Source organism: Acomys russatus, chromosome 2 (assembly GCF_903995435.1).
Source record: "Acomys russatus chromosome 2, mAcoRus1.1, whole genome shotgun sequence".
Taxonomy (NCBI): Eukaryota; Metazoa; Chordata; class Mammalia; order Rodentia; family Muridae; genus Acomys; species Acomys russatus.
This window is the reverse complement of record NC_067138.1, coordinates 38,788,302-38,815,190: the sequence shown is the minus strand read 5'-3', so window position 1 is coordinate 38,815,190 and position 26,889 is coordinate 38,788,302. Positions and strand designations below refer to the sequence as shown.

Genomic DNA, 26,889 nt, shown 5'->3' with positions numbered 1-26,889 from the left:
GATTTTCTGCTCTTTAATGAGCAGAAAAAAAAGAAGACATCTGTAAATCTTCATTCATGCCATATGAAGAATGGCATCTCAGAGTAATTCATATGGGTTCTGTAGCCAACAAAAAGCATTGTCTCTGCCTAGACATTCATGTCTCAGCCAGTCTCAGAGCTATTCCATATAGTGAAATTAACAATATAAGTTACCTGCTTGTTCTGCAGTTTAAATTCTTCATATCCCGATTGTATCCCCCTCCCTCATTCTCTCCCGATTTCTCCTCCTTCCCTCATACCCTCTCCCTCCCTCCCCTAGTCCTCAGAAAGGGGAGCTCTCTTTCTCTAACATCTGACCTCAGCCTATCAAGTCTCATCTGGATAACTGTAACTTTTTCCTCTGGCCACCCTGCCATTGGGAAGTGATCAAAGTTCAGTGGCCAGAGTTCATGTCCGAAGTAGACCCTACTCTCCGCATGAGTTGCTTTTTATTCCAGCTGTTTTGTGTTCTTCACATTCATTCCTTTCCAGAGGTGAAAGATTATTATGCATGTGTATTTTGGAAATAGCAAAATAGGGCAAGTATGGGCTGTGCCTACTCTGTAGATGCCTGTCTTCTGTCCACCTGTCTCCTCAATTTGTTCAGAACCTAGGAGGGTAGAGAAGAATTTGTTGGTTAAGATATCCTAAGCCTCAAAGCGGCTTGGAGCCTGTGTGACTAGTGTGCTGTGAGCAGCGATGCACAGCAGCACAGAAGGCAGTAGGCACTTCCACAGACTCTGAAACAGACAGGGGGAGCAAGGGAAGAATCAAAGGCTCAACCCTTCTCACTTGTCAGCCTCTGTGGAGGAAGAGGATCCAGGAGAAGCTGCAAGTGCTCCTCAGGCTTCCCTCCTAGTTCACTCCCCTTCTCCTGACAAACAGATACAGGACAGATACATTTGCACTAAGCTCTAGGCCTGTTATAGGGTTTGGAGCGGGGGAGGGAGGGCATGTGGGGGGTCAGACAGAAGAGAAAAAGAACCATTGTCTCAATGGTAACACAAAGCACTCAACTGAACAATGAAGAAAGTGCTCTATCTTTCGCCATAGATCCCATGCATTTTCATCCCCCTTTTCCCCATAACTTTTTATTGCTTCTTTGTGAATTTCACATTATGCACCCCAACCCCTCTCATTTCCCAGTCCTCCCATATTTGTCCTGTAACCTTATAACCTAGCCCCCACCCCGCAAACAAACAAACAAACAAACACAATCCCACTGTGTGTTTACACAGTGTACCCTTTTGTTCAAGCAGCTTTACTTGCAAATGTTCATTGTATTGGTCTGCTTCAAGGTCTCTTGTAGTGAGAATTTGTCATTTTGGTTTCTTTAAAAACTTAGAAATGAGCTGGACGCAGTGACGCTCACCTGTAATCCCTTGGGGAGGCAGAGGCAGGCAGATCTCTGTGAGTTTGAGGTCAGCCTGGTCTACAAAGCGAGCCCAGGACAGCCAAGGCTATGTGAAGAAACCCTTTCTCAGGGGAAAAAAAAAACCCCAAAAAAACAAAAACAAAAAAAAACCCCAAAAGTCCAAATCAAACCAGCCTCCCCTGCCAGAAATGCTATGGGAATATGTTTTTGTTTTAGTCCTAAGTGTGTCAATATAGGCTGCTTCGTATCAGGTGACTACAATTTGCCTCATGCTTTAGCAGAGACATGATTTTTCCAGGTGCAGATAGTTTCTGCGATTGTGTGACGGTTGGAATTCTGGGGACTTTTTAGAGGGTATATAAATGCTAGAGCCCTGATAGGTGTGTTGCTGGTTGGGGACTGGATGCGTTTGGCTCCTGTTGGTCATGCAAAGGACCAGCCCTTTCATGTGCTTCAGCAGCTAATAAATGGGATAAATGTTGGAGTGGGCCAACTCAAAATCCTGGATATGGGCCTGGGTGGTCACTGAGTTGGTCTGCCCACTAGCTCTCCTGGCTTGTGCCACTGGGGCCAGCTCTCCGGCACTGTCCCAGCTAGCTCATGCAAGTGCTGCAGCAGGCAAGGGGCAGGGCCAGCTCTCCCACTCATGTCCTGGGGCAGCTCACCCAGTCCTTCGCTACCAGGTCTAGCTCTTGCGCATTGCCCAGCAAGGGGTAGGGCCAGTTCACTGTGGCCCTCAGACATCAACATGGCTTCAGGCAGCAGCCCAGACCAGGGACGTCTGCATGGCTTTTGATGTGGGCCATGGGCATCAAACACAGAATCTTGCTGTGCAGTCGCTCCACAGACCCTCAGCCATGGCACTCAGATTGGTACAGGCCCAGACATCACCATTGCCTCAGGTGGCGGCGCAGGCCTCTCACATTGTGTTTTCAGTTCTTCCTCTCTTCATCGTGCACAAAGCATTCCCTTCTCTCTGTCTCCCATCTTTCCAGCACATGTTTGCTTATCATAGTGCTGCTTGCCCGGGCTTGGTGGGGGCCTGCGGTCTCAGGCTGTCTTCTGCCCCACCCTGCCTTCACTCCTTTTCAATGTTGTGATTGATTTTCTTCATTGACTCTATCCCTCTGTAAGTTAACTTCCTTTTTTTTGTTTTTAAAAATTATTTCTTTTATTTTTCTGAGGTTACATTTCCTGCTTCTCCTTTCTCCTTCCAAATCTTCCCGTACACTTCCCCTTGCTCTCTTTCAAATTCATGACCTATTCTTTGGTTAATTGTTGTTATATATTATATATATATATATATATATATATATATATATATATATATATATATATATATATATATATATAATATATTTATTCCTACATACAAACTGCTCATTCTAGTTAGTATTACATGTATGTATGTATGTATGTATGTATGTATGTATGTTTTCATGGCTGGCCATTTGGTATTGCACAACCAATTGACGTGGTCAGCTTCTTGGTTTCCACTGGTAAATCTCTCTGCTGTCTCTCCGGCTCCCTCATTGTCTCTCTCGTTTGTAACTTTTCCTCCTTGCTTAGTTCCTTGAAAATGATCTTCTGCCCTTGATTCTACCTTACATGATATCAAGAGGTCAATAATATCACTTCAATAGCCTAAAGTGAGCGGATATGCCGGATTCATGCACCTGCAATCCAGAGAGTTATGACAAGTCTATACATGCTAAAACTACTCAGAATATCTCATACAAGCCAGAAGATTGCTCAGTCCCTGGTAGGGCTTCTTACCTCTCACATGCAATTGATTAACAAATTAGTTTGTACATATTTCAGAATAAATTTAATTTACTTATAGAGCAATACACTTTCTTATTTTCTAATAACATGTATTTATTAATTATAAGAGGTGCACTTTACCACTGAGCCATCTCCAGCCCTCATGTACACATGGTGCTGCCTTGTTTTGCTCAGCACGTACATTTCAGATTTACCTTACTGCTGTAATTATTATCTATTTTTCATTCCTTCTAATTAGCATTTTATTGTAAAGATGTATCATAAATCATGTATCCTTACTCATATTTATTGATCTTTAGGTTGTTTTTAGTTGGGACCAAGAATTACTCTGTGCCAAATATTCATGTACAAGTTGTTTTGGGGAGCTATTTTTAATTCTTAGTCCAATTCCTCAAAATAGTAGGGTTTTAGAGCAAGTATTCATGTCACTTTAAAGCCATGTTTCAGCAAAGTGGGCTATGTAATTTTACATTCCAATCAGCAATTTAAATATTCTTTATTCACGTGAGTATGAATTCTCATGGAGTTTCAGTTTACATTTCATGGATGACTAATGATGCTAAGTAACTTCTCCTGCTCGTCTCATCATTTATATGACACTCCCCCTACCCCGGTTTCCCAAGGTATCCATATTCTATGTTTAAAATATTTGTCTTAGTTTTTGAAGTTAAAATATAACCTTCCTTCAATTTTCCCCACATATTACATCTTGCAGTCTCTAAAATTCATGATCTCTTTTTGTCTTTAATTGTTGATATGTATTTGTGTGTGTGTGTGTGTGTGTATGTGTGTGTATGTGTGTGTGTTCATTTCTACAGTGTTTGTTTCCATCATGTTGCTCATTAAAAGTTGTATTGCTTCCTTGTTAGAACATTGTAAGCATTTTTTGTGTATTTTGAGTATAAGTGCTTTGAAAAGTATATGCGTTGCAGATGTTTCTTCTAGCCATGGCCTGTCTTAATTTTCAAAATGGCAACTTTTATAAATATACATATATAGTCATGGTACTTTTGATAAACACGGAAATTTTTATGATCATTAGGTTACAATCTTTTTCTTTTTCTTCCTTAAAAAAAAAAAAGACTTACTTATTTACTTATTATGTATACAGTGTTCTGCCTTTGTGTATACCTCCACACCAGATGAGGGCACCAGATCTCATTATAGATGGTTGTGAGGCACCATGTGGCTTCTGGGAATTAAACTCAGGACCTTTGGAAGAGCAGCCAGTACTCTTAACCTCTGAGCCATCTCTCTAGTCTTTGTTCTTTTAAAATAAGAATTAAATTTCTATGTACATTTAAAAATTGATTTCTTCTATCCAAAAATTAAGAGTTTTCTTTGAATTTTTTAAATTAGATCTACATGTCTATATTGGTATTATAAGCATTTTTCTTCATTTGAGCTTGATAAAAAATTTTAAGTTAGTGCCTCTCACATGTTCTCAGGTCTCTCATGTGGTTTGTTAGCTATTTTCTTATTTTATGTGATCTTTATTGTTATGTTACTATGAATGGCATTTCTAAAACCCTTCTCTTTAGTTATTTATGGCTACATGTAGAGAGAATAGGCTTTAAAAATATCGATTTTGTGTGCTCTTTCTCTAGCTTTAGTGCTTTAAAAGTTTAACAATGTGATTCTGTTCTGGAAGGGGCCAGAGTTTTTAATCATGAGCAGTCTAATGGCTGAACATTTTTTTATTACTAACATTTTTTTTTTATTAGCTTGCAATGGGTTAGGTTTGGTTATAGATAATTTTTTCAAACAACATTTGGTTTTGTTTTTTTCTCCCTGATCTTTTCCCTATTTCTCTTTCATTCACATGCCTTTCCACTCCTAGTAGCAATTTCTGTCTTCATTTTCTGTCTGTACTTAGTGTTTCTTTCTACACTGTGTTGTCCAAAAGGGCAGCATGTGTGGCCTATCCACCTTTTCATCTTCTGCAACAATAAGGCATTACAACTATTTGCTCCTCTTTTCTTTTCTGGTATTATATCCTTTCCTACGTCTGTACTTATGCATGTATCTATTTATAGCATGTATAGTTATGCATATGTATGTGTGTGTGTGTGTCCTCCTTGTCCTCTAGCTTTCTTGCTCATTTGGCCAATGTACATTTATAAGGAATGAATACAGAATTCTCTTTCTCTCTCCTCCTCCTCCTCCTCCTCTTCTTCTTCTTCTCTCCCCCCCCCCCCCCGACCCCAGTCTCCTTTTACTTTGTTGTTTTTGAGACAGAGTCTTACTATGTAGCCATGGCTGGCCTGGAATTCACTATGTAGACCAGGCTGCCCTTGAACTAATAGGGGTCCACTTGCCTCTGCCACTCAATGATGGGATCACAGACACGCACCACCACACTGGAAGAATTCTCTTTTGCCTAAATCCAGATGATTGCATAGCTTCCTCGTTATAAATTATTTTTAAAACTAAGCTCCATTAAATACCTTTTATGCTCAGAAGAGTTACAGTAGTTTCAAACACCTGACTTAGTAAGATTCAGAGGGGCTCCAAGGAAAACTGACACACAGTAAGTGGCACTTTAATAATGGACTTTCTTCGTTTGATGGGCTTGAATCAGGGGCTTTGTCTGTTTCTTGTTTTAGGTTAAGGAATCTTACCTACCTAAGCATCAGTCATAACAAGCTCACCAGGATTCCTACTGAGCTTTGTTCCCTTGAGCATCTCTCAGTACTGTATCTTAACTACAATCAGCTCATGTGCATCCCTGACGAGATCAAGTGCTTACACAATCTTCAGAAGCTTTTCCTGGCTCGGAACAACATTGACGTTATGCCAGAGGTAAGGAAAAAAAGAGTCTCTCATTTTGTTATCATTGCTCATTCATTGTAATGGGAGGTGGTTTGAGCGAGACTATATCCTTTTCTGCCTGCATTACTAATGTTAAAGCACTTCACAGTTCATTTGTTTTGATAAAGAGGTGTGAATCACTAGTACATTATGAATTATGTGTATATCTCTGCATGTGTATGAATGTATATTTTCTGTTACATTCCCTATGGGCTCTATTTTAATTTCAGTAAAGAGGTCTAGGGGACAAGAAAAGAACCCTTTGAGTACAAGATGGACCTAGGACTTCTGGAGTATAGTCTTTTTTTGGGGGGGGGATTTCTGTTTTGGGATAGTTGAGACAGGGTTTCTTTGTGTAGCCTTGACTGTCCTGGACTCTCTCTGGAGACCAGGCTGGCATAGAATGCAGAAATCCTCCTGCCTCTGCCTCCCGAGCGCTGGGATTAATTGTGTGTGCCTCACCGCCCAGCTTGGAGAATAATCTTAACAAAAAACTTGCACTGCCTTTTGAGAGTTGAAGTCTTGTAGAGAAAGCTTTGATTTAATTTTAAGAGCTGGCTTTCATAAAACCAGTCCAATAGGCAGAAGTGGCACTTACTACTTAGGAAATGCATTTGAATCCTATATTGAAATATAGATGGATATTTCTTGTTGATGCAGAAATAAAGCTGCAAGTTCTGTGAGCTGGTCACAATGACACCAGCACTTAAAAGTCCAACCAGGAATTTCAGAATTCTTAAAAGAAGGCATGCAATTTAGGAACTGGGATGAGAACGCTAGCATATGGACTAACGTGTCACTTCCCAAAGCAGTGCACTAGAAGCATACGTCCAGAACACGCCTTTGAGGTATTATGTGGTCCAGGATGCTCATGCATTGAATGATTCATAACTTTAGTGTGATGGAGCAGGAGGTGGCAGCACCCTGAGCATGGGTTCCTCATGAATGAAGCTGTCACCCATACTGAAGAGACCCCAACCAGGTGTGCTAGGGCATGCTTACAGTCCAACACTCAGGGTCAAACGTTCTGATGCATTCTCAGTTACATGACAAGATTGAGGCCAACCTGGTGTTGAATATGAGGTCATGTCTTAAACAAGCAACCAAAACCAAAACCAAATCTAAAACCAAACCAAACCAAACCAAATCACACTACCTTCAGAGTCTGCATAAGGACAAAGGGCTTTTCCCATCATGTGATGGTGTAGTGAGAAGTTGCCAGTTAAAACTCAGAAGAGGGCCTGTTACATCCCTACCACACTGACACCCCGACCTTAGACTTTTACATTCTGTAGAGGTGAGAACACATCATTGTTTCCTAGACTTCTCATTCATAGTTCTTGGTTACAGAGGACCAGTGTATCTCCTCTTTTGAACATTTACAAAATATATTCACATGTTAAAGGTACTGACAGGTCCCACAGCCAAGTTTCTTAACTTTGTTAAAGTTGAGTTTCCTTAGTCAATGCCTTGACATTTGTATTAGCCATGGCAGACAAATGAAAATTGTTCAAAATTCCAGTATAATTCATGCTCTCCCTAGTCATAAGGAATGCTAACCTTTAGCTTTGTGCCTGCTGTGTAGTAAGATATGTTTTCTTTTCTCTGTCTACCATCCATTTACTTTTGCTTTGATAATTGTTCTGCATTACGGCCTTGTAAGTTCCCTTCCCCTCTGAGTCTCTGGGGTTTGGCTAGTGTTGCTCTATTCCCACTACTCAGGCCATTTAGCCAAATCAGAATATTCCTTCACACTGGACATAAGACTCAAGCTAGGTAAGTGGGATGAGGTTGATGGACTGATGGGGATAAATGTAGTCTTTCTACCTGTTAAGTAGGAATGAAAACCACATCTAGGGCCTAGAGAGATGGCTCAGTGGTCCAGAGAATTTGATGCTCTTACAGAGGACCCAGCTTCAATTTCCAATTTCCAGCACATACATAGTAGCTCACAGGCATCCACAACTCCAGTTATAGGGTATCTGATGTCCTCTTCTGGCCTTTGTGGGCACTGGGCACACATGTGGTTTACATATATTCATGTAAGCAAAACACTTGTGTGTGTGTGTGTGTGTGTGTGTGTGTGTGTGTGTGTGTGTGTGTATTCTGATGTCTCCTTTGTCGGTCCTCTTTGGTCATTTTCTGTCGTTTTAACACCCCACTCTTCCTGCAGTTGTATCCCAGTCATGGTATTCTCCTTATGGAACAATTTCTGTCCATGTCTACATGTTGACCTGGCTTTTACAAAGATGGAAATCTAAAGTACACTCAGTACCACAGCCTCATCATCTGCTTCCAGAGGACACAACTTGTGATAGCAGGCAATAAAAGATGGGGACTCCTGGATGTGGTTAAAGAGATACACCATTTTCACAGGGAGAAACTCTGCCACCAAAATAATAGTAGCATTTCAGAAACATTGCTACAATAGTTGAAGTCATTTAATAAATTATACATCCGTGTTTTAATTTAAGATTTTTTTTTAAGTTTCCAGGTTTTAAAACTCTAGTTTTCATTTGCTTGTTAATAGAAATACTAGAAATAAGGTAGTGGTAGATGAAGTCATGAGCTTTATTTCTTTTATGAAGAAAGGGTTGTGTTATCATACTGCTAAGCAAAAGATACATGTACTATAAATTCTGGTGAAATTATCATTCCATGATTACAGCTGGTTCCTGTTTCACAGGATTTCTGTTTTAATAATAGCTCGCACCTAAGAGTGCTGACTGAATATCGGGCTGAGTTTGGTAACTCCGGTAATACGGTAAACAAGCACAAGTGTACATACTTTTCTATTTAGTAGACAGTGGGGAATTAAAACACAAAGATGTACTTAGGAACTCGCCTGTGTCTACACTTAGTAACAGTGAGAAGTAGGGTTAGACCTAGAAATAGTTAACCTAGAATAGATTATGTTGTTTTGGAGTGCTGAGGAGAAATAAGTATCCAGTTATTGGTCATCTCTAGAGACTTACTCGGGGAAGACTGTCTTGATGGAGGGGCACCTCTATCAACTCTGAACAAAGTCAATACTTATAATTTTATATAAAAACCTCTCTTCCTTTTGTCTTCTGACACAGGGAATTTGTCACCTTAAAAAACTAAGAATCCTGGACATAGCTGGAAATGTTATTCAGATATTTCCAGCGGGCGTAAGTATAGTCAGTTTCTATTATAATTAAAAATTATTCTTTCTGCTTCTGGGTTAACTCACTCATTATGATCATTTCTAGCTCAATCCATTTATCCACAAATTTCGGGAATTCCTTGTTTTTAATAGCTGAGTAGTATTCCATAGTGTATATGTACCACAGTTTCTTTATCCACTCTTCTACTGAGGGACACTTAGGCTGTTTCCATGTTCTGGCTATTATGAATAAGGCTGCTATGAACATGGTTGAGCAAAGTTTCTTGTTGTGTGCTGGAGCATCTCACTTATATCTGCATACTAGCCCAAGGGGCATGTCCCACAAAAGCCTTCACTTACCAGGAAACTGGGACAGAGGGGAAGGCATCCTATTGGGACTCTAAATGAGAGACGCATGGGAGAACAGCAAAATAAAAGGATCCAGAGGGTCCTAGAAATCTACAAGTAGAACAATATGATAGGCAGATTTGGGCCTAGGGGTCCCGCTCAAACTAAGGCACCAGCCAAGGACAATACAGGAGGTAAACTTTAAACCCCTTCCCAGATCTAGCCAATGGTCAGAATATTCTCCACAGTTGAGTGGAGAGTGTGATACGACTTTCTCACGTACTCTGGTGCCTCACATTTGACCATGTCCCCTGGAGGGGGAGACCTGGTAGCACTCAGAGGAAGGACAGCAAGTAGCCAAGAAGAGACTTGATACCCTATGAGAATATATAGGGGGACGTAATCCCCCTCAGGAACAGTCATAGGGGAGGGGAATAATGGGAAAATGGGGGGGGGAGGAATGGGAGGATACAAGGGATGGGATAAACATTGAGATGTAACAAGAATAAATTAATAAATAAAAAAAAAAAAGAGAAAAAAAATTATTTTGTTTATACTATTAAGAATAGAAAATACAAGTAGCCAGTTAAAGTTGTAGTAATTGGAGCCTTGATTTGTATAATGACTCAAAGATTTGTTTTGTTCTAGAATTTCAGAACTCATTCTGTTGCATCCTTTTCTTGTGTTCTGTGTCTGCTGAACTTGTTTAAACTAAGTGAACTCTGATTGTTACCAAAATATTTAACCTATCAGTTATGATTAAATTTTTTTGTTATTACACACCACTTTTGGTCACCTCTGATTTTTTGAAAAGATCATTTTATTGGGCGTAAGATTTTATCCCATATAGTTAATCCAGAGGTGACCCTTTTGTTACTTGTTTTTAAGCCATCAGTTATGAAAATGCACTTTCCTTTCCACTTGGAGGTGAATTTTGACTTTGTTTATTTCAAATAACAGAGACAGTTCATTTTTGGCAATTCTAACTTTGGGGAAAGAAATAGCTGTTTTTCATATTGTATTTTTATATCCAAATGAGCACACTGAAATAGTCTAGAAAATAATTATAAGTCTATTAATCCAGAAAGTGTTCATTAAATACCCATGGATCCATTCTTTTTATTCTTATTGATTGATTCACAGTGTAGTTTCCTATATACTTTAGGAAAATATATGCAATATTCTGTCTGTGGCCATTGCTATTTTGCCAACTGAAATGGTATCATTAGACAAATTCCCAATTATATAAATCTCTAATTCTCTTGTTAGCATCTATCATAGCATTTTAAAGTAAGGCATTTCTCCTTCCTTTGGAGACCACTGCTCTACGTTCTGTCTCCATGTATCTGATTCCTCTGTGCACTCTACAAAGGTAGGATTAGCTGACATTTATCCTTTTGTGATTGGCTTATTTGATTTAGCACAAGGCCACTCTAAAAGTTCCTCCCTGGTATAAAGAGCTGGATTTTCCTTCTTTATTCTAGGCCGAATCACAGACACTCATACCACATGCCTGTGTGTCTTTTGCTTTCCATTGCTCTGTGGATGGACACTTGGGGGTGCTTCTGTCTTTTGCTTACTGTGAGCAAATGCTGCTGCAAACTTTGCTGTACATGGTTTTTGTTCATTAAGTTTTAGTTTTCACTTTCAATTTCTCTAGATATATACTCAGAATTACTGAATTTATAGTCATTTCCTATATTATATCTTCTCTTCAAATCTTTTATTGTATTCTTCTATCTTCCTTATCTTACCAGGCAAAAGCATCTTAAGGAAGGGGTTGTCTTGGCCTACAGGCCAAGGGTATAGTTCATCATGGTGGGAAGGTATGGTGTCAGGAGGGTGAAGCAACTGGTCGTATGTGTCCATAGCTGAACACTACCGCTCAGCTGTCTCTAAGTATTCTGGGACCCAGCCCATGGAATGATGCTGCCCACATTCAGAGTGGGTCTTCTCACCTCTGCAAGCTAAATCTAAATAATTGCCCACAAAAATTGTTCACAGACTGATCAGCCTAAACAGTCCCACACACATCTCCGAACAATTGCCTCTAGGTGATTCTAGAGCCCATCAAAGTGGCAATAAATTTTAACCAGCACATCTCACTTAAAATCAGTTCTCACATGGAGAGATGAGGCCATCTGATTGGACACATGATGAATGTAGATAAATCGCTGGCTCTGTCGTGTAGTTCTAAATGTTATAGAGTTCAGTTTCAAAGTAAGGGTCATGAACATTAACAACAAACACCATGAGGTGTAAAAATAAAGGACATTGATTTTGTTTAGAGTCATATATTCATTAGCTTAAATTCCTAAGCTCTTATTTACTAAACTATGATTTCAGACAAGTTGTTTGAGTTATCTCTTACAACCACCAGCCTCATGAGCGTGTTAAGTTGGTAAATGATTATAAAGCATCTTAGAGAGAGTGTCAAGAAAATGGAAGTTACTTTAACAATGAATATATGTGGAACATTTGGTAATATGGAAGTAGTGATTGGGAAAGCAAGTATAGTGTTCAGTCACTATGCACAGGTGATAACTATCTACAGGTGTTGAAAAATATGAAAAATACAAGAGCAAAGTGAAAGCTAAGCATCTGTTACTTTGAAGCACACTATGAATGCCAATGTTGGAATTACATTCTATAGGTTACATTTAAATAGTTTATTTCACTGCTATTTTTTTTTCAAGACAGGGTTTCTCTGTGTAACAGGCCTGGCTGTCCTGAAGCTTGCTTTGTAGAGATCCACCTGCCTCTGGCTCCAAAGTGCTGGGATTAAAGGCATGCACCACCATGGCTGGCTACTGCTGTTTGATAGATCACCTGATCTAACTCAGGTTATCAGTCCTGCAAGCAAGTGTGTTAGTCACCGAGCAAGCATGCTGGCCCCCTCAAAATAAAATAAAATAATCATCATAGTAATCTAGTGAGATTAATGAAGAGTGATTGATATTGAATTTCATGTTGGGCCTTGGAGTACTCAAAACGGAAGAAATACAGACATTTAAAAGTAGGGCCACTTAGCCAGGTGTGGTGGTACACACCTTTAATCCCAGCACTCAGGAGGCAGAGGCAGGCGGATCGCTGTGAGTTCGAGGCCAGCCTGGTCTACAAAGTGAGTCCAGGATGGCCAAGGCTACACAGAGAAACCCTGTCTCGAAAAACCAAAAAAAAAAAAAAAGTAGGGCCACTGAAGTAGTGGACATTAGCTTGGAAAGAAGAGGGGCACCCTGTAGGTAGTAATTCATTATGACTTCAAAATATGAAGGGAAAAGTGGCTAGATGCACTTTTGCATCTTTTGAGACTGTTGATCATGGGGAAGGAAAATGTTGCTGTTAATTTGCTACTGAGAACTTTGGATGAGGTGTCAGTGGGATTCATGAGAGGCGAGAGCTACCAATGCTTCTCTCCATATTTTAAAAGAAATAGGAAACTCAGTCTCTAAAGCAGTTGTGGCTTAATTATTTCAACAGGGAGAAAAGTGAATTCCCGAGATTTTTAGTTCCTTTGAAATAATTTTAAGACTCTTTTTATCTGCATCTTTTCCCCTAGCTTTTCTCTCCCAAAACTAAAATGATTTGAAATAGAAGTTGGCCTAATAAAAGTGACAAAATGGGTTTTTCTCTTTTAGTTTTTCAAGATGTGGTTTCTTTGTATAAAAGACCTGACCATCCTGGAACTCGCTCTGTAGACCAGACTGGCCTTGAACTCACAGAGACCTGCCTGCCTCTGCTGAGTGTTGAGATCAAAGGCGTACACCAGCATGCCCAGCTGACAAAACGTTCTGATGAACATCAGCAGGAGGCATCATGAGGTCTGCCTTTGATATGAAATTTAGAATACATTCTCATCTGTTGAGCACTGCAGAATCGACAAGAGGCTTTATACTTCAGTAACGCTCTTGTCAGACTCCAACCGTGATCCTTCTGCTCGTCCGAACTATCGTGACATTTAAGATCTGGAAATAACGCAAGACGTTACCTTGTTGTATGAATACTTTATAGTTGTCTAGTACTTTACGAGTTTTTGAAACAGTTTTTCACATAATAAAATGTTTGATGTTGCACAATCCCTTGGCGAATAGGTCTGGACATCAGACCTATTTTGGACTAAATGTGTTAAGACTTGGGAGAAGGAATTAGCTAGTAGAAGCTGCCGTCCAACTTGAGCACACAGTAGAATCCTTTGGATAGCTTGTTGAAACCCAGAATGCTGGGCTCCGCTCCCAGAGTTTCTGAGTCAGACGGCTGTGGAGCCCAAGCATGTGCATCCTATGAAGTTCTCAGGTGATGCTGATGCTGCAAGTGTGGCGGTCATAGATGGCGAGCCACAGGCCTGAATTACAGAGCAATGTGGCTCTAGACCTGGCACTCAAGACTGCCAAAAGCTCGGGCTCTGCCCATCTTAGCACAGAGTCTGTGCAAAATCTGTTGGCTGTCTTAGCAGTGATATGTGGGAGGTGTTATGTTCCTGTTGTGTTACACAAATAAAATACTTCTTTTTCTTATCCTGGGAGTTCAGTTTCTGAGAGTTTCCCTATGACCTTGAGTCAAATGATACTGAAAGAGCCTTCGTTGAATAATGCAGTTCCTATGTATGCTGAAAATATATCACCCAGAAAACCAGGGTTTTGTTATGTGAACGCAAGGCATAGTGAGAGATTTATATGTTGTCCAGTGACACTTACATGTCACTGATGCAATATATATCTGTTATTATTTTCACCCAATCTAAAAATAGGCTGTGTATTTAGCATATGAATTAAACAGGAAATTTCTTTAGAGAATCTTTGGGAAGGCCAGATCTTTGCCATGTTGTGTCTTTAATAGCTTAAGAGGATTATCTTTAAAAAATTTCCCATTTACATTAATTAGATGCAGTTTGGATATGGGAGATTTATCTTAAACGTTTATATGGATACACGTCAACGTGACAGGATGTGAGAAAGTGCTTTTCTAAGAGTACCCCCTCAAGAAATGTGCTTAAGAAGATGGGGTCACAGCCAGTTCATTTGCCACAGTTGCTGCTTGCTGTCAATGTCAAATCCTTGACATAATGTTCCTTCAGTGCTGTATCTTCTGTAAACAGTCTGTGTGAGAGTTAAGACCTTTCAGTATTTGTATTCCCCAAGGTTTTGAGGCCTGTGTTGTAGTATATGTGTGTGATGTGGGGGGAGAAAAGCTGTAGACTATAGCAACTCCACGAGAAAAATGATGCTTTAACTATTTAGGGGAGGTACATCATTGCCACAGCACCTTTCCCATCTCATCAGTGCTCCTTAAGAATTCTTTAGTTATAAATCAAATTTGGGGATGGTCAAAGCAGTTCCTCTTTTACAATATAAATAAAAAAAATAGAAGGGGAACAATACCTATTTAAACACAAATAATGTGAAGGGTGAGGAGGTTTAAATCCACTGTTCCTAAACAGCCTCCTCCCCCAGCTCAGCAGTTACTGCTGTTCTGTCCTTGGGCACAATAGCATGTTAACTCTAATATCCATCTTTTCCTCTAGGCATTGGTGGTATTAAAAACTGTATGATAACTGTCTTAGGAAAGTGCCTGGCATATACTTGGTGGTCAGCAACAATAGAAACAGCAAACAATTGAGATGCTATCTCTAAAACTTTTATTAGTGTACTGACATATACTGGATAGTATATGTTCTTGTATGTTTTGGGGTACTGGGTGGTTGATCCCAGGTAACCATGCCTACTAGGCAGGTACTGTGCTCTACCAGTGGAATACATTTTCTTTTCAGGATTTCTTTTAAGGATTAGTGAGAGTTGTCTGTCACTCATGTTAAAAGCTGTACCGAGGGATGGACTCACGCCACGCCACAGATCCACTTAAGAGGTTTAATAGGGGAATACAGAGACCATCTCCAGAGATACACGTGGGGGTGGAGAGAGAGAGAGAGAGAGAGAGAGAGAGAGAGAGAGAGAGAGAGAGAGAGAGAGAGAGAGAGACAGACAGACAGACAGACAGACAGACAGACAGAGACAGAGACAGAGAAGCTTTCTGCGTTGTTTTGGACCCTAGATTCTGGCTTGACTGCTAGATGGAGGGAGGGAGGGAGGGAAGGAGGGAGGGAGGGAGGGAGGAAGGGAGAGAGAGAGAGAGAGAAAGAAACGGTAGGAATTCCCTTTATAAACTACCTAGCGCATGAGCAGGAGGTACATAAGCATGCTCAGAAAGTTTACACGTGACAGGTGGGGGCTTGCGGGGTGGTATCGTGTAGCCTGTTTTCCCGCTGTCATCAGGACCTTCATGGGTGGCTGCATTGTTGCCGCCCATATTTAGGAATGTGTTTTCAGACTTTCAAAGGTGTGTGATTAGGTGCTGGGCTGTATCTTGGTGATGGAGGGCTCGCCTAACAAATCCAGGGCCCAGGTTCCACCATCAGTAGCACAGACAACAATACAAATGATCCCAATTTGCAGCTACCTGGGTCTTAACTGTGATACAAGGTCCATGAAGTACGACTGCAGTAGCACGTCTCCATGACTGATGCCTGCATAACTATTTTCTCTGAAGATACATTTGCATTCTTGTGGTCTAATTCAGCTATGTAATAAAATGGACGCAATCATCTATGTTGCTGAAGGAGCCTCATACTCAGGACCGTTAACTTTAGTTCTGCTTGTTCCTGTATGTCTCATTGCACTCTCCAGTAGAACACGAGGTTTCTAATTGCAAGACTGCCTCTGAAAATAGAGCCCTATGTCATTGAATTTCATTACGTTAGGTCCTTCTCAGACTGTTGGCAACTAGTTACCTTGATGTCATTTTCTGTTTTAAAAAGTGACTTTCCTACGCATGGCCAATTCTAACTGGTTTTGATCTGTTCTACTCTGAGAAAAGCTTTCTGAGTTGTCCTGGACCCCAGATTCTGGCTTGATTGCTAGATGGTGTAGACTTCTTACTTTAATCTCCACCTGATGCTTGTCTGATTCATGAAGCCTAAACGTTTCACGAATGTTTCTCATATCTTTAGTCATTTTATAAAACTTTTGTGATTATTCAAAGTAAAGAAAACCATCTTATTAATTAATGCATTTGTATGTATGTGCACGTGTGCGTTTGTATGCCTGTGCATGTATGTGGGGAGACCAGAGGTGGAAGTCAGGTGTCTTCCTCTATTATTTCAACCCTAATATCAATATATCAAAGTGCTTCATCTGAACCAAGAGCCCAGACACAATTTGGCTAGTTTAGATAACCAGCATGCATGCTCTGAACAGCCCTATCTCCCCCTCTTACGTGCTGGGGTAACAGTTAGGTATTTAAGTGGGTGCTGGGCATCCTAACTGTGGCTCTCACCCTTATGCTACAAGATCGTTACTTGCTGGACCATCTTCCACACCCCCATTTTATTTCTGAATGGCTCTTACTGTTTCAAAATGAGGTTACTTGCCTTCACTAGAGTAATGTCCAGGTATGACCGGTTATAAACAAATATGTTAATGCAATTCATGCCTTCCAAGGAGAACCACTTAATTTTAGTTAATAAATTTATATAGAACTGTGACCTGGAGTGCTTGGAGAATGACTAGTACATTACCAATATTACCATGTCCGTGATTAAACATATCTTTAAAAAGTAGTCTGGAAAACACAACTGAGTTCTGGGAAAGAGACTCATTCACAGAGTGAAATTGCAGTGTTTGGCTCATATCCAAACTCCTATCCGGAGCTTAAAACTTTTTTCAGAAAGTATTTAAAAAATAGCCACAGTGTGTAAGAAAGCTATGCAAGGAAATATCCATCAAGTTGTGGTCAAGAATGCCTCCAAATATGTCTATGAAGTGGCGGTTTGCATTGAAACTTCCAATTTGCTGTGGGCTGTGAGACACCCGACTCATGTACCTTGCCCTCTAGCTAGTCTGCCTTTCAGCAGCAGCAATATTAAGGATCCATTTGGCATTTGGACTCCATATTGAGAGCATCCATCTGTCTATCATTCATCTGTTTTATCTGTCTGTCTATTATCTATCTTTCTATTATCTATCTATCATCTATTTTTGCCTCGTGAATATTAGAGAAAGCTAGACCCTGCCCTTGAATCCCTTTAAATGCTTTTCTAAAATTTGACCTTGATTTGAAAACAACATGTTTTTCTTCAGTTGTCAGTGCTCCTTCCCATGGCTGAATTTAGGGGGAGATGTACATTTAAAACAACGTTCTGTGACCTTTAATAGAAATGGGACAAGAGCCAGTGCTTTACTAATGTGAAGCCCTTGTGGGATCTGGTTTTATGTGAGTGATGTAAGCTTAGCCAACATGGACCAGTAAGCTCCAAAGCTGGACTGGATGCTTTCCCTGTTTCTGCTTTTATGAGGCTGAGCTCATGTTCTGCCATCCCTCATGTGGGGGTGGAAGAAGAGGGGTGTGCTGAATTACATGCTTCACTTACTATTCCAATTCTACAGTTTCATGAGATAGCCTGTTTTGAGATGAAAGCATAGAGAAAATTCATAGAACATCACTCTGGAGACAGCGATCATTTTGTTAGAACTCAGGTTTAAAAATTGAGTGACCAATTAAATTTGGTGGTGTGGCTGTTTTTCTCTGCTTAGCTAAACTTAATATCTGAGTTCTAATGTTTTATATCTATATGTGATATTTTAAGAATTAAGAACAGGCTGGTGCCTATAAAATGGAAATCTGTGAAAGGATCCTGTTCCATGGGACATGGTGCTTGGCAGATCATGTTTATTTACCACGAGCTAAACACTTTAGAATATGAGGTTCCTTACTAGGTTGTAATGATCTAACTCATGAGAGTAAAAAGATGTCTCACTTATATCCAAAAATGGAGATTCCAATATTTAAGTAACATCGCCTCATTGAGGGATGAGAACTGGGCCATTTACTTAGAAAATCAGAGCTGCTCCTTCTGTTCCTCCTCCTCCTTTCTTCTTCTTCTACCTCCTCCTCTCCTCCTCTTCCTCTTCTTCCTCCTCCTCCTCCTTCATCTTGCTGTAAAAGTGAAGTTTGATGACTGAAAATCAGAGTCAGTATGTTTTCGAGACTAACCCTGCTCATAAATAGGAACTATGTTAAAGTACTTAAGGGCCTTCGGAACTGGCGGTGTACAGCTCAGCTGTAGAATGCTTTCCTCATGTTTATATGTCTTTGGGTTTGATCTCCAGCATAGCCTAAAATAAGGGGAAAATTCCCTAAAGAAAGGCTCTGGAAGCTGGGTGTGGTAGCACAGACCTTTAATCCAGAGAGGCAGAGGCAGAGGCAGGTGGACCTCTGTGAGTTCAAGGCCAGCCTGGTCTACAAATGAGTCCAAGGCTACATAGAGAAACCCTGTCTCAAAAAACCAAAACTAATAAATAAATAAATAAATAAATAAATAAATAAATAAATAAATAAAGGCAGGCTCTGGAGTTGGGAGTACTCGTGCACTCCTGTAATCCCAGCACTTGGGAGGCAGAGGCAGGTGGATCTTTGTGAGTTTGAGACCAACCTGATCTACAAAGTGAGTCCAGGACAGCCACGACTACACAGAGAAACCCTGTCTCGAACAGAAAACAAAAACATAACAAAACAAAAACCAACCAAAAGTCAAATGATTTTGAGGTTCATTTTATGTTCATTTCAGGATGTTTTGTTGAGTATCATAACTGCTTTTGTACCTTCAAGGCTTTATTACTTTGTTAGACACATGGTGGGATTCCTTCAGACTGATCCTTTTTACTGCTGCCATTTCTTCCCTTATCTCTAATCTTTGAGAGAAATCCTATTCTCTTTCAGCTCAAAGCATCTTCTTCCTTTCCTTTGGTACGAGGTTACATTACCCCAGTTTTACCTAAAATCCTGTATTTACTCTTGAAGAATAATTTTTGCTGTGTGTAGGATCCAAATTAACACGATTGCTTTCCACTCCCTTCAGCATTTCAGATTTCATCTGCTGTTTCCTAGCATCTGTATTTCTTTTCCTGGCAGCTTCTGAGATTTTTTTCCTTATAGTTTTATTATTAATTTCAATTATGCTGTTTCTTTACATTTATTTTATTTCATTTTTCCTGCCTGCAGCCGCTTAAATATGTGGATGAGTGTTGTTCTAGTTAGACTTTATCAACTTGACACAAACTTGTGTCATTTGGGAAACAGGAGCCTCAAATGAGGAGCTGCTTCCATCACATTGATCCACAGGCAGGTCTGCCTTTTGATTGATTCGGGAGGGCCCTAAACATTGTAGGGAGTACCATCCCTGGACAGGCGGGTAGGGAGTACCATCCCTGGACAGGCGGGTAGGGAGTACCATCCCTGGACAGGCGGGTAGGGAGTACCACCCCTGGACAGGCGGGTAGGGAGTACCACCCCTGGACAGGCGGGTAGGGAGTACCATCCCTGGACAGGCGGGTAGGGAGTGCCATCCCTGGACAGGCGGGTAGGGAGTGCCATCCCTGGACAGGCGGGTAGGGAGGAGTACCACCCCTGGACAGGCGGGTAGGGAGTACCATCCCTGGACAGACGGGTCTGTGGCGTAAGGAAGCAAACTGAGTAAACGACCGAGAGTGAGTCAGTAAGTAGCGTGCTGCCACTGTCCCTGCCTCCAGTCCAGTCTCCAGGTCTGCGGTCCCCGCCAGACGATGGACCATAACCTGTAAGCCAAGTAAGCCTTTTCCTGCCTGGGGCTTCTGATCCTGGTGTTTCCCAAAGCCATAGGAATCAAACTAGGGTACTGTGATTTTCACTACTTTGGATAGGTCTTAGTCACTTTGCTTTCAATACTGTTTCTTCTCTTTTCTCCTCCAGTAATTCAACGTCATATGTCTTATAACTTCTCATTGTGTCTACTTTGCAGCTGCATTCTGTGTATCATCCTTTTCCTCTCTGTGTGCTTCATGCTATATTTCTCTCACTTATTTCTGTAATCCTATAATTTATTTTTTCTCTTATTTATTATGTTTCTTTTTTTAACATACATTTATATTATTACACATGAATAAAATAAACTCTACAGCAAGAAGAACCATGAGACAATCAGGAATTATGTGTTACATTCATAGTGATTTGGCTATTTGTAGTTGGCAAACTTGAAGTAAACATCTTGCCTATCTTGTTGGATCTAAATTTCTGAATGAAAACCAATATTATATCTCATCTCTATTAACTTAAAACATCTATCTTGATCTAAAAACATCTTAACCACTAACCAACTGAGCTTAATTGTAAGACTAACTATTTGGTCTTCAACCCCATCAGAGACTTGAAAAGGACTAAAACCTCTGAGTGAACCAGAAGTACAGGTTAGCAGCTTCCAAAAGGAAAAGAGGACTGAGACATTTACTGCCTGAACAGTTACCCAACACTCTCTATAATATTGGAGCATCATCTTCGGACTTCTAGCCCAATATGTCTGACAGACATATTTGCAAGGCAGTAACCATCGAGGAGTTGCTTGGCAGAGTTCAGTCAACTCTACCTGCATCCAAGTTTGCCCATTTTTAGCAGAATTCTGTCTATGGGAGGAACAAGGACGTGTTCCCCAATGGCTGGTTTGAAGCCAACTCCATAAGGAGGTTCTTTGATGCTCATCATCTCTGAGGTAGGCTGGGTATCCTATAATTTACTTTTTAGCAATACTTAAATATTGTTAAATTTAGTTATTTGTCCTCCCCCCGCAACTTTATTCATTGTGCAATTTCTGGTTCTTCCCTTTTAAAATCTACAATGCTACCATTTACTTTTTTCCCCCCTTGAGACAGGGTCTCTGTGTAGCTCTGGCTGTCCTAGAACTTTCTTTGCAGACCAGGCTTGGCCTCAAACTCATAGCAATTCATTTGCTTCTGCTCCTGAGTGCCAGGATTAAAGGCGTGCTCCACCAAGCCCAGTTTACCATTTACATTTTTAACTGAACTTTATTTGCTAAAAATGGTAATTGTAGTGACTTTAATGTTTAATCTAATAAATGCAATAATGAAAGAGAATATTTAGGGTACATATTGGCTATACTTGGCTTATCTGGTTGTTAGTGCAGGTTCAGTCATCTCTGTCAGTCATGACTATCCACAAAAGTGCTGTTCAAGTTAGTGCACCTTTTCACATATACTTGGTTAATTTTGGTTATATATTGGAAATTACATTTGAATAATTATTTTAAAAAAAGCCTAGAAGCCTCAGATGATATAGTTCCACTTATTCTTTCCCATGCAAAAACAATATGGCATCTTATTAATTCAAATGAATTGTTAATTATATTTTCATTGCCTAAGGATTATCAAGAAAACTTTGGTAGTGGGACTGCATGATTTATTTTTATTATTAGATAAAATATGCATACTGGTTAGTTTTTCTTTTTTGACATAAGTTAGAGTTAACTAGGAAGAGAAAATGTCAGTTGAGAAATTACCTTCATCAGAAAGTATGCATGGCTGGGAGGTGGTGGTGCTTACCTTTAATCCCAGCACTCAGGAGGCAGAGGCTGGTGGATCTCTGTGAGTTTGAGGCCAGCTTGATCTATAGAGGGAGTTCCAGGATAGCCAGGGCTACACACAGGGAAACCCTGTCTTGAAAAACAAACAAACAAACAGACAGACAGAAAGGAATTTTGCGTACTAGGAATTATAACTAGGTTAATGTAAATTTTAATTATTTCCAGAAAAAAAAAACTTCTTTCATTGTTGATTATTTGGAAAATATAGATAAATGAAGAAGAAAAATGAAATTGCCTGTAATCTGACCAGCATGATGGAGCAGGATCTATACCATCAACACACTGCTTTATTTCTTTACCATAAACATATGTTTATAACATGCACAGATAGGGATGGAATTTTCAAGCATGTATATTATTAAAATTCATCATACACATTGCTGTTGTAATACATACATGCTTTAAAATGTGTACTTAATTTAAAAGTAAACATTTTCTCCTGATTTACTTTTTTACATCATTATTTATCATATCTGTGAAACGTTTATGTGTGCATGAAATTAAACAACCTTCAAGCTTTTGCCATGTGAGGCATTTCAGACTATGTAGTTAATAAGAATACTTTCAGTTATTTTCGTGCAGTTTATCTTTGTAAATATCATTTTCTAGTCCCCTACAAAATCTTCTGGATATTACAGTTCGTGAATCAAAAATCATACATATTTGCATATAGTATATAATTGTCCTATTCTGCTTTCTTTGACATGAAATTTTCTGTTTTCTTTAATGATGTTGGCATTCAGTGATTAATCAGATAACTTCATTTAAAAAGCTATTTAATTTGGAGCACTTGAGAGTTTCTCTAAAATTGACAGCTTTTCCTGCAATTCTGACTCAAAGTGAAATATGCTAGTCAGTATGGTAAATCTGATTCTTCCCTGAGGTTGCCAGCCACCAGGGCAAAATCAATTCCTTCCCTTCCTGCTCAAAGACAGTTTTGGTTAGGCCATGAAGGCTATGGAAGTTTGGAGGTCAGGGGAAGAAAGTGAGGTACTAGGAGGTGGAGAGTACTATGGGGTGCCGTGTGAGTCCTTGAATCCACAGTGCTGCCTCTCTTGAGCATACTGCAGTGACACTATCTATGGTGTCTCCATCATGTTCTTCTATGAAGTCTCTATTGCCTCTCTGGATTGCATTTCTTCAACTAATTTTGTTTTTTTAATTTTAATTTTATTAATTTATTTAGCTTACAACTCAATTGTTATCCCATCACTTGTATCCTCCCATTCCTCCCTCCCTCCCACTTTCACTCTATTCCCCTCCCCCAGGTCTAAGACCGAGGGAGACCTCCTCTCCCACTATATGGTCATAGACTATCAAGTCTCATCTTGGTAGCTTGCTTATTCTTTGAATGCCATCAGGCCTCCACACCAAGGGAAGGTGGTCAAATATGGGGCACTAGAGTTCATATCAGAGTCAGTTCCTGCTCTCCACATAACTGTGGAGAATGTCCTGTCCGTTAGGTAGACCAGAGTAGGAGTTCGGTGTTTATTACTTGCATTGTCCTTGGTTAGGGCAATAGTTTGAGTAGACCCCCCCTGGACCCTGATCCATCCGACAAGAGACCTACAGAACATCAAATAGAGTAGACCAGAAAAGAAAATCTTCAACTGATTTTGGATGGTAACTCTTCCTCTACCTTCCATATTCATTTTGATTGTTACTTCGTTCTCTGCTGAGTGTCCTCACATGGCTACTATTGCTGTGGGAATTGCTCTCTGTGACTTTAGGCAGCCATTTATTTACTGTTATTTATCATGGAATCTTGTCTAGGATTTGGAATATGGAGGGAGACTTCTGAATGCGCTGAATCCATCTTGAAACTGGAACCACCTTTTACTTATCCACCTGAAATGTACAAAATTACTTTCAGCCCTGTCTGGTGGAGATGAATTAGTGACATCAGTGTTTATATTTTGTTCAACCTGCTTTAGTAAAATACCTCATGTAGATGATTTGTAAATCATCCTGGATCAAGTCACTGAGAGATTTGCAATCTAGTGCAGACTCATTGTGTTTTAAAGATGATGTTGTCTAATGGGTCCTTCTGTGGTAAAAAGATACATACATTCCCAGGAGCCTCTTGTAAAGGACATTAATCCTATTTATGAGAAAAGGCCCTCATTACCATTTATTTCTCAATACTATCAACTTTGGAATTATATGTCAACATAAAAATTTTGGAAATAAGATCATAACAATAATAAAAATGAAGAAACAAACAACTGTTGATTCCAACATGACTTTCCTGCTGAGGGGAAAAAAAGCCCCACAGTTTGTTTACTCTAGATGCTGGGCTGTGGGTTAGTTGATTACATTATTTTTCTAGAAAGATGTACAGATTATCAAGCACTTTACACATTCTTTATTTGGTGTTTGAAGTTCAATGAAGTGACTGCTATTCTATCTATACAAACAGGCTCAGACACTTTATTTTATTTTATTTTAATTAATTTATTTATTCAGATTACATGTCAATTGTTTCCCCCTCATTCTATCCTCCCGTTCCTCTCTCCCTCCCTCTCTCTTTCACTCTATTCCTCTCCCCTAGGGCTGTGACCAAAGGGGACTTCCTCTCTCACCATATTGATCCAGGCTATCAAGTCTCATCTTGGTAGCCTGCTTATCTTTTCTCTGAGTGCCACCAGGCCTCCCACCAAAGGGAAGTGGTCAAATATGAGACACCAGAGTTCATGTCAGTGAGTCCCCAGTCTCCACACAACTGTGGATAATGTCCTGTCCATTGGCTAGATCTGAGTACATGTTCAATATTTACTGCATGTATTGTCCTTGGTTGGTGCAGTAGTTTGAGCAGACCCCCCTGGGTCCATATCTGCCTGTCATGATGTTCTTTTTGTAAGTTTCTAGGACCCTCTGGATCCTTCTATTTCCCCATTCTCCCATACTTCTCTCACCTAGAGTCCCATTAGGAAGTCCTCACATCTATCCTAATCTCCTGGTAAGTGAAGACTTTCATTGAACATCCCTTTTAGGCTAGTGTCCAATTATAAGTGAATATATACCATATAAGTCTTTCTGCATCTGGGTTAACTCACTCAGTATAATATGTCTAGTTCCATCCACTTGTCCACAAATTTCAGGATTTCCTTGTTTTTAATAGGTGAGCAGTATTCCATAGTGAGGAGGTTGTGTACAAGACATGGATATGCACCGAGCCTTCACCTTGAAACCCACGAGTTTCTCAGTCCATAGTTACATATAGATTAAGTTATGTGAAACACTACCAGGAGTGTTTCTATAGTCAGCTCTGAAAACATGCATACAAGTAACACTATACAGATGGTGCAGCTTGTACTTATGTATGTAGGAACACACACACACACACACACACACACACACACACACACACACATATCTCTGCTAGCCACACCTTTGAAAAATGCAAGGAGCAGCATATAGTAGGTTTTGGAATGAGAAAAGGGAAAGAGAAATATTGTAACTATTTGTGTATCTAAAACACAATTAAAAGTACTTTGAGACAGGCTTAAAACTACTTTTCTTTCTTTTAAATTGTATTTGTAACTTAGCAGCCATCCTTTGAAATACTGATAGTTTGAGCAAAGAACAAAAATCCACTGAATGAAATTAAGAGCTCTTCACTTTTAAGTGGGTTTATTTAAAACCACATTGGGGCCTGCATGGGTGAAAATCAATTTAGGATCTGCAAACTGACATTTGCCCCTGCACTTCTCTTTGTGAATCTGGCCACTCAAATTTTAATTTCCTGTCCGGTTCAGAAAAATGGAAGAGCAAAGAGCCACAACCAGCTCTCAAACCAGAAACAGCTTTTTTATATAAATCTTTGAATATTTTTCCTAGTTCCGTGCTCTGAGTCATTGCCTAGATTGGGTAAGTTTTAAGATGGAACTGGCCAGTGTTAGATCCAGGCTCTGCAGAACACACAGACAGGATTTTGGCTGCTTGGAGTCTTCACACAGGTCCCTTCGCCTGCTGCCCTCTGAAGCCGTGTGCAGGAAGGAGGAGTGTCTATGAATATGAGTCCCTTCTCCAGCGCAAAGGTGCTGACTATGTAACTGGCTACTAGAACTTGAATAGATTAAGACACCTTAATCTTACTCTCTGAGGGGTAAGGAATGAAAGGAAATCTTATCTACATTAAGAAAACGGAGTAGACTTAGATGTTTTTAATGGACAAATAAATGCATATATGAAGGGTTTTTTGATCACATGTGGAAATTGCTGTACACATTTTCTCTTGGCTCTTTGATTACAAGATAATGGATTTTCACTAAGTTTAAACAGGGATGAGTACAGAGGATCTTATGGTGGGTTGCTGGAGAGGTGGATTAGTAGTTAGGAGTACTTGCTGTTCTTTTAGGGGACCTGGGTTTGGTTCCCAGCACTCACATAGCAGCTTACAACTATCAGTGTCTCCACTTCCAGGGGATCTGGCCTCTATGCGCCCCTTCTCACATGTGGTGCACATACATACACTTAGGCACACATACCTACACATACAAATGAAATAACCTTAAAATTAATAAATGAAATAAAACTATATGGGATAGGACAAAACAAACAAACAAGAAAAAGACTTCCCCGCTCCAAAAGCATAAGAAACACATGGAGATACACACACACACACACACACACAGACACACACACACAAGTTCATACACACAGAAATTCCATAAAAACACAAAACTGGGTTGGAGAGGTGGCTCAGAGGTTAAGAGCACTAGGTACTCTTCCCGAGGTCTTAAGTTCAATTCCCAGAAACCACATGGTGTCTCACAACCATCTATAATGAGATCTGGTATCTTCTTATGGCCTGCATGTAGGCAGAACACTGTATATGTAATAAATAAATATATTTTTAAAAACCCACAAACCAGCAAAGGACCCATAAGTTAGAAAATAATTAAAAAATTTAAAAGCCCTAACAAAACATTATGAGACAAAGAATCTCCAAAGCTGCCAT

At 40.0% G+C, this 26,889-nt stretch overlaps 1 protein-coding gene across 1 annotated transcript in view; it reads left to right on the top strand.

Moving 5' to 3' along the window:
- Lrrc69 (leucine rich repeat containing 69) overlaps positions 1–26,889 on the top strand; it is a 114,786-nt gene that overhangs the window by 18,914 nt on the left and 68,983 nt on the right. The window contains exons 4-5 of the mRNA XM_051155892.1: positions 5,787–5,982; positions 9,072–9,143. Coding sequence (XP_051011849.1) covers positions 5,787–5,982; positions 9,072–9,143 — 268 coding nt within the window. The remainder of the gene's footprint in view (positions 1–5,786; positions 5,983–9,071; positions 9,144–26,889) is intronic.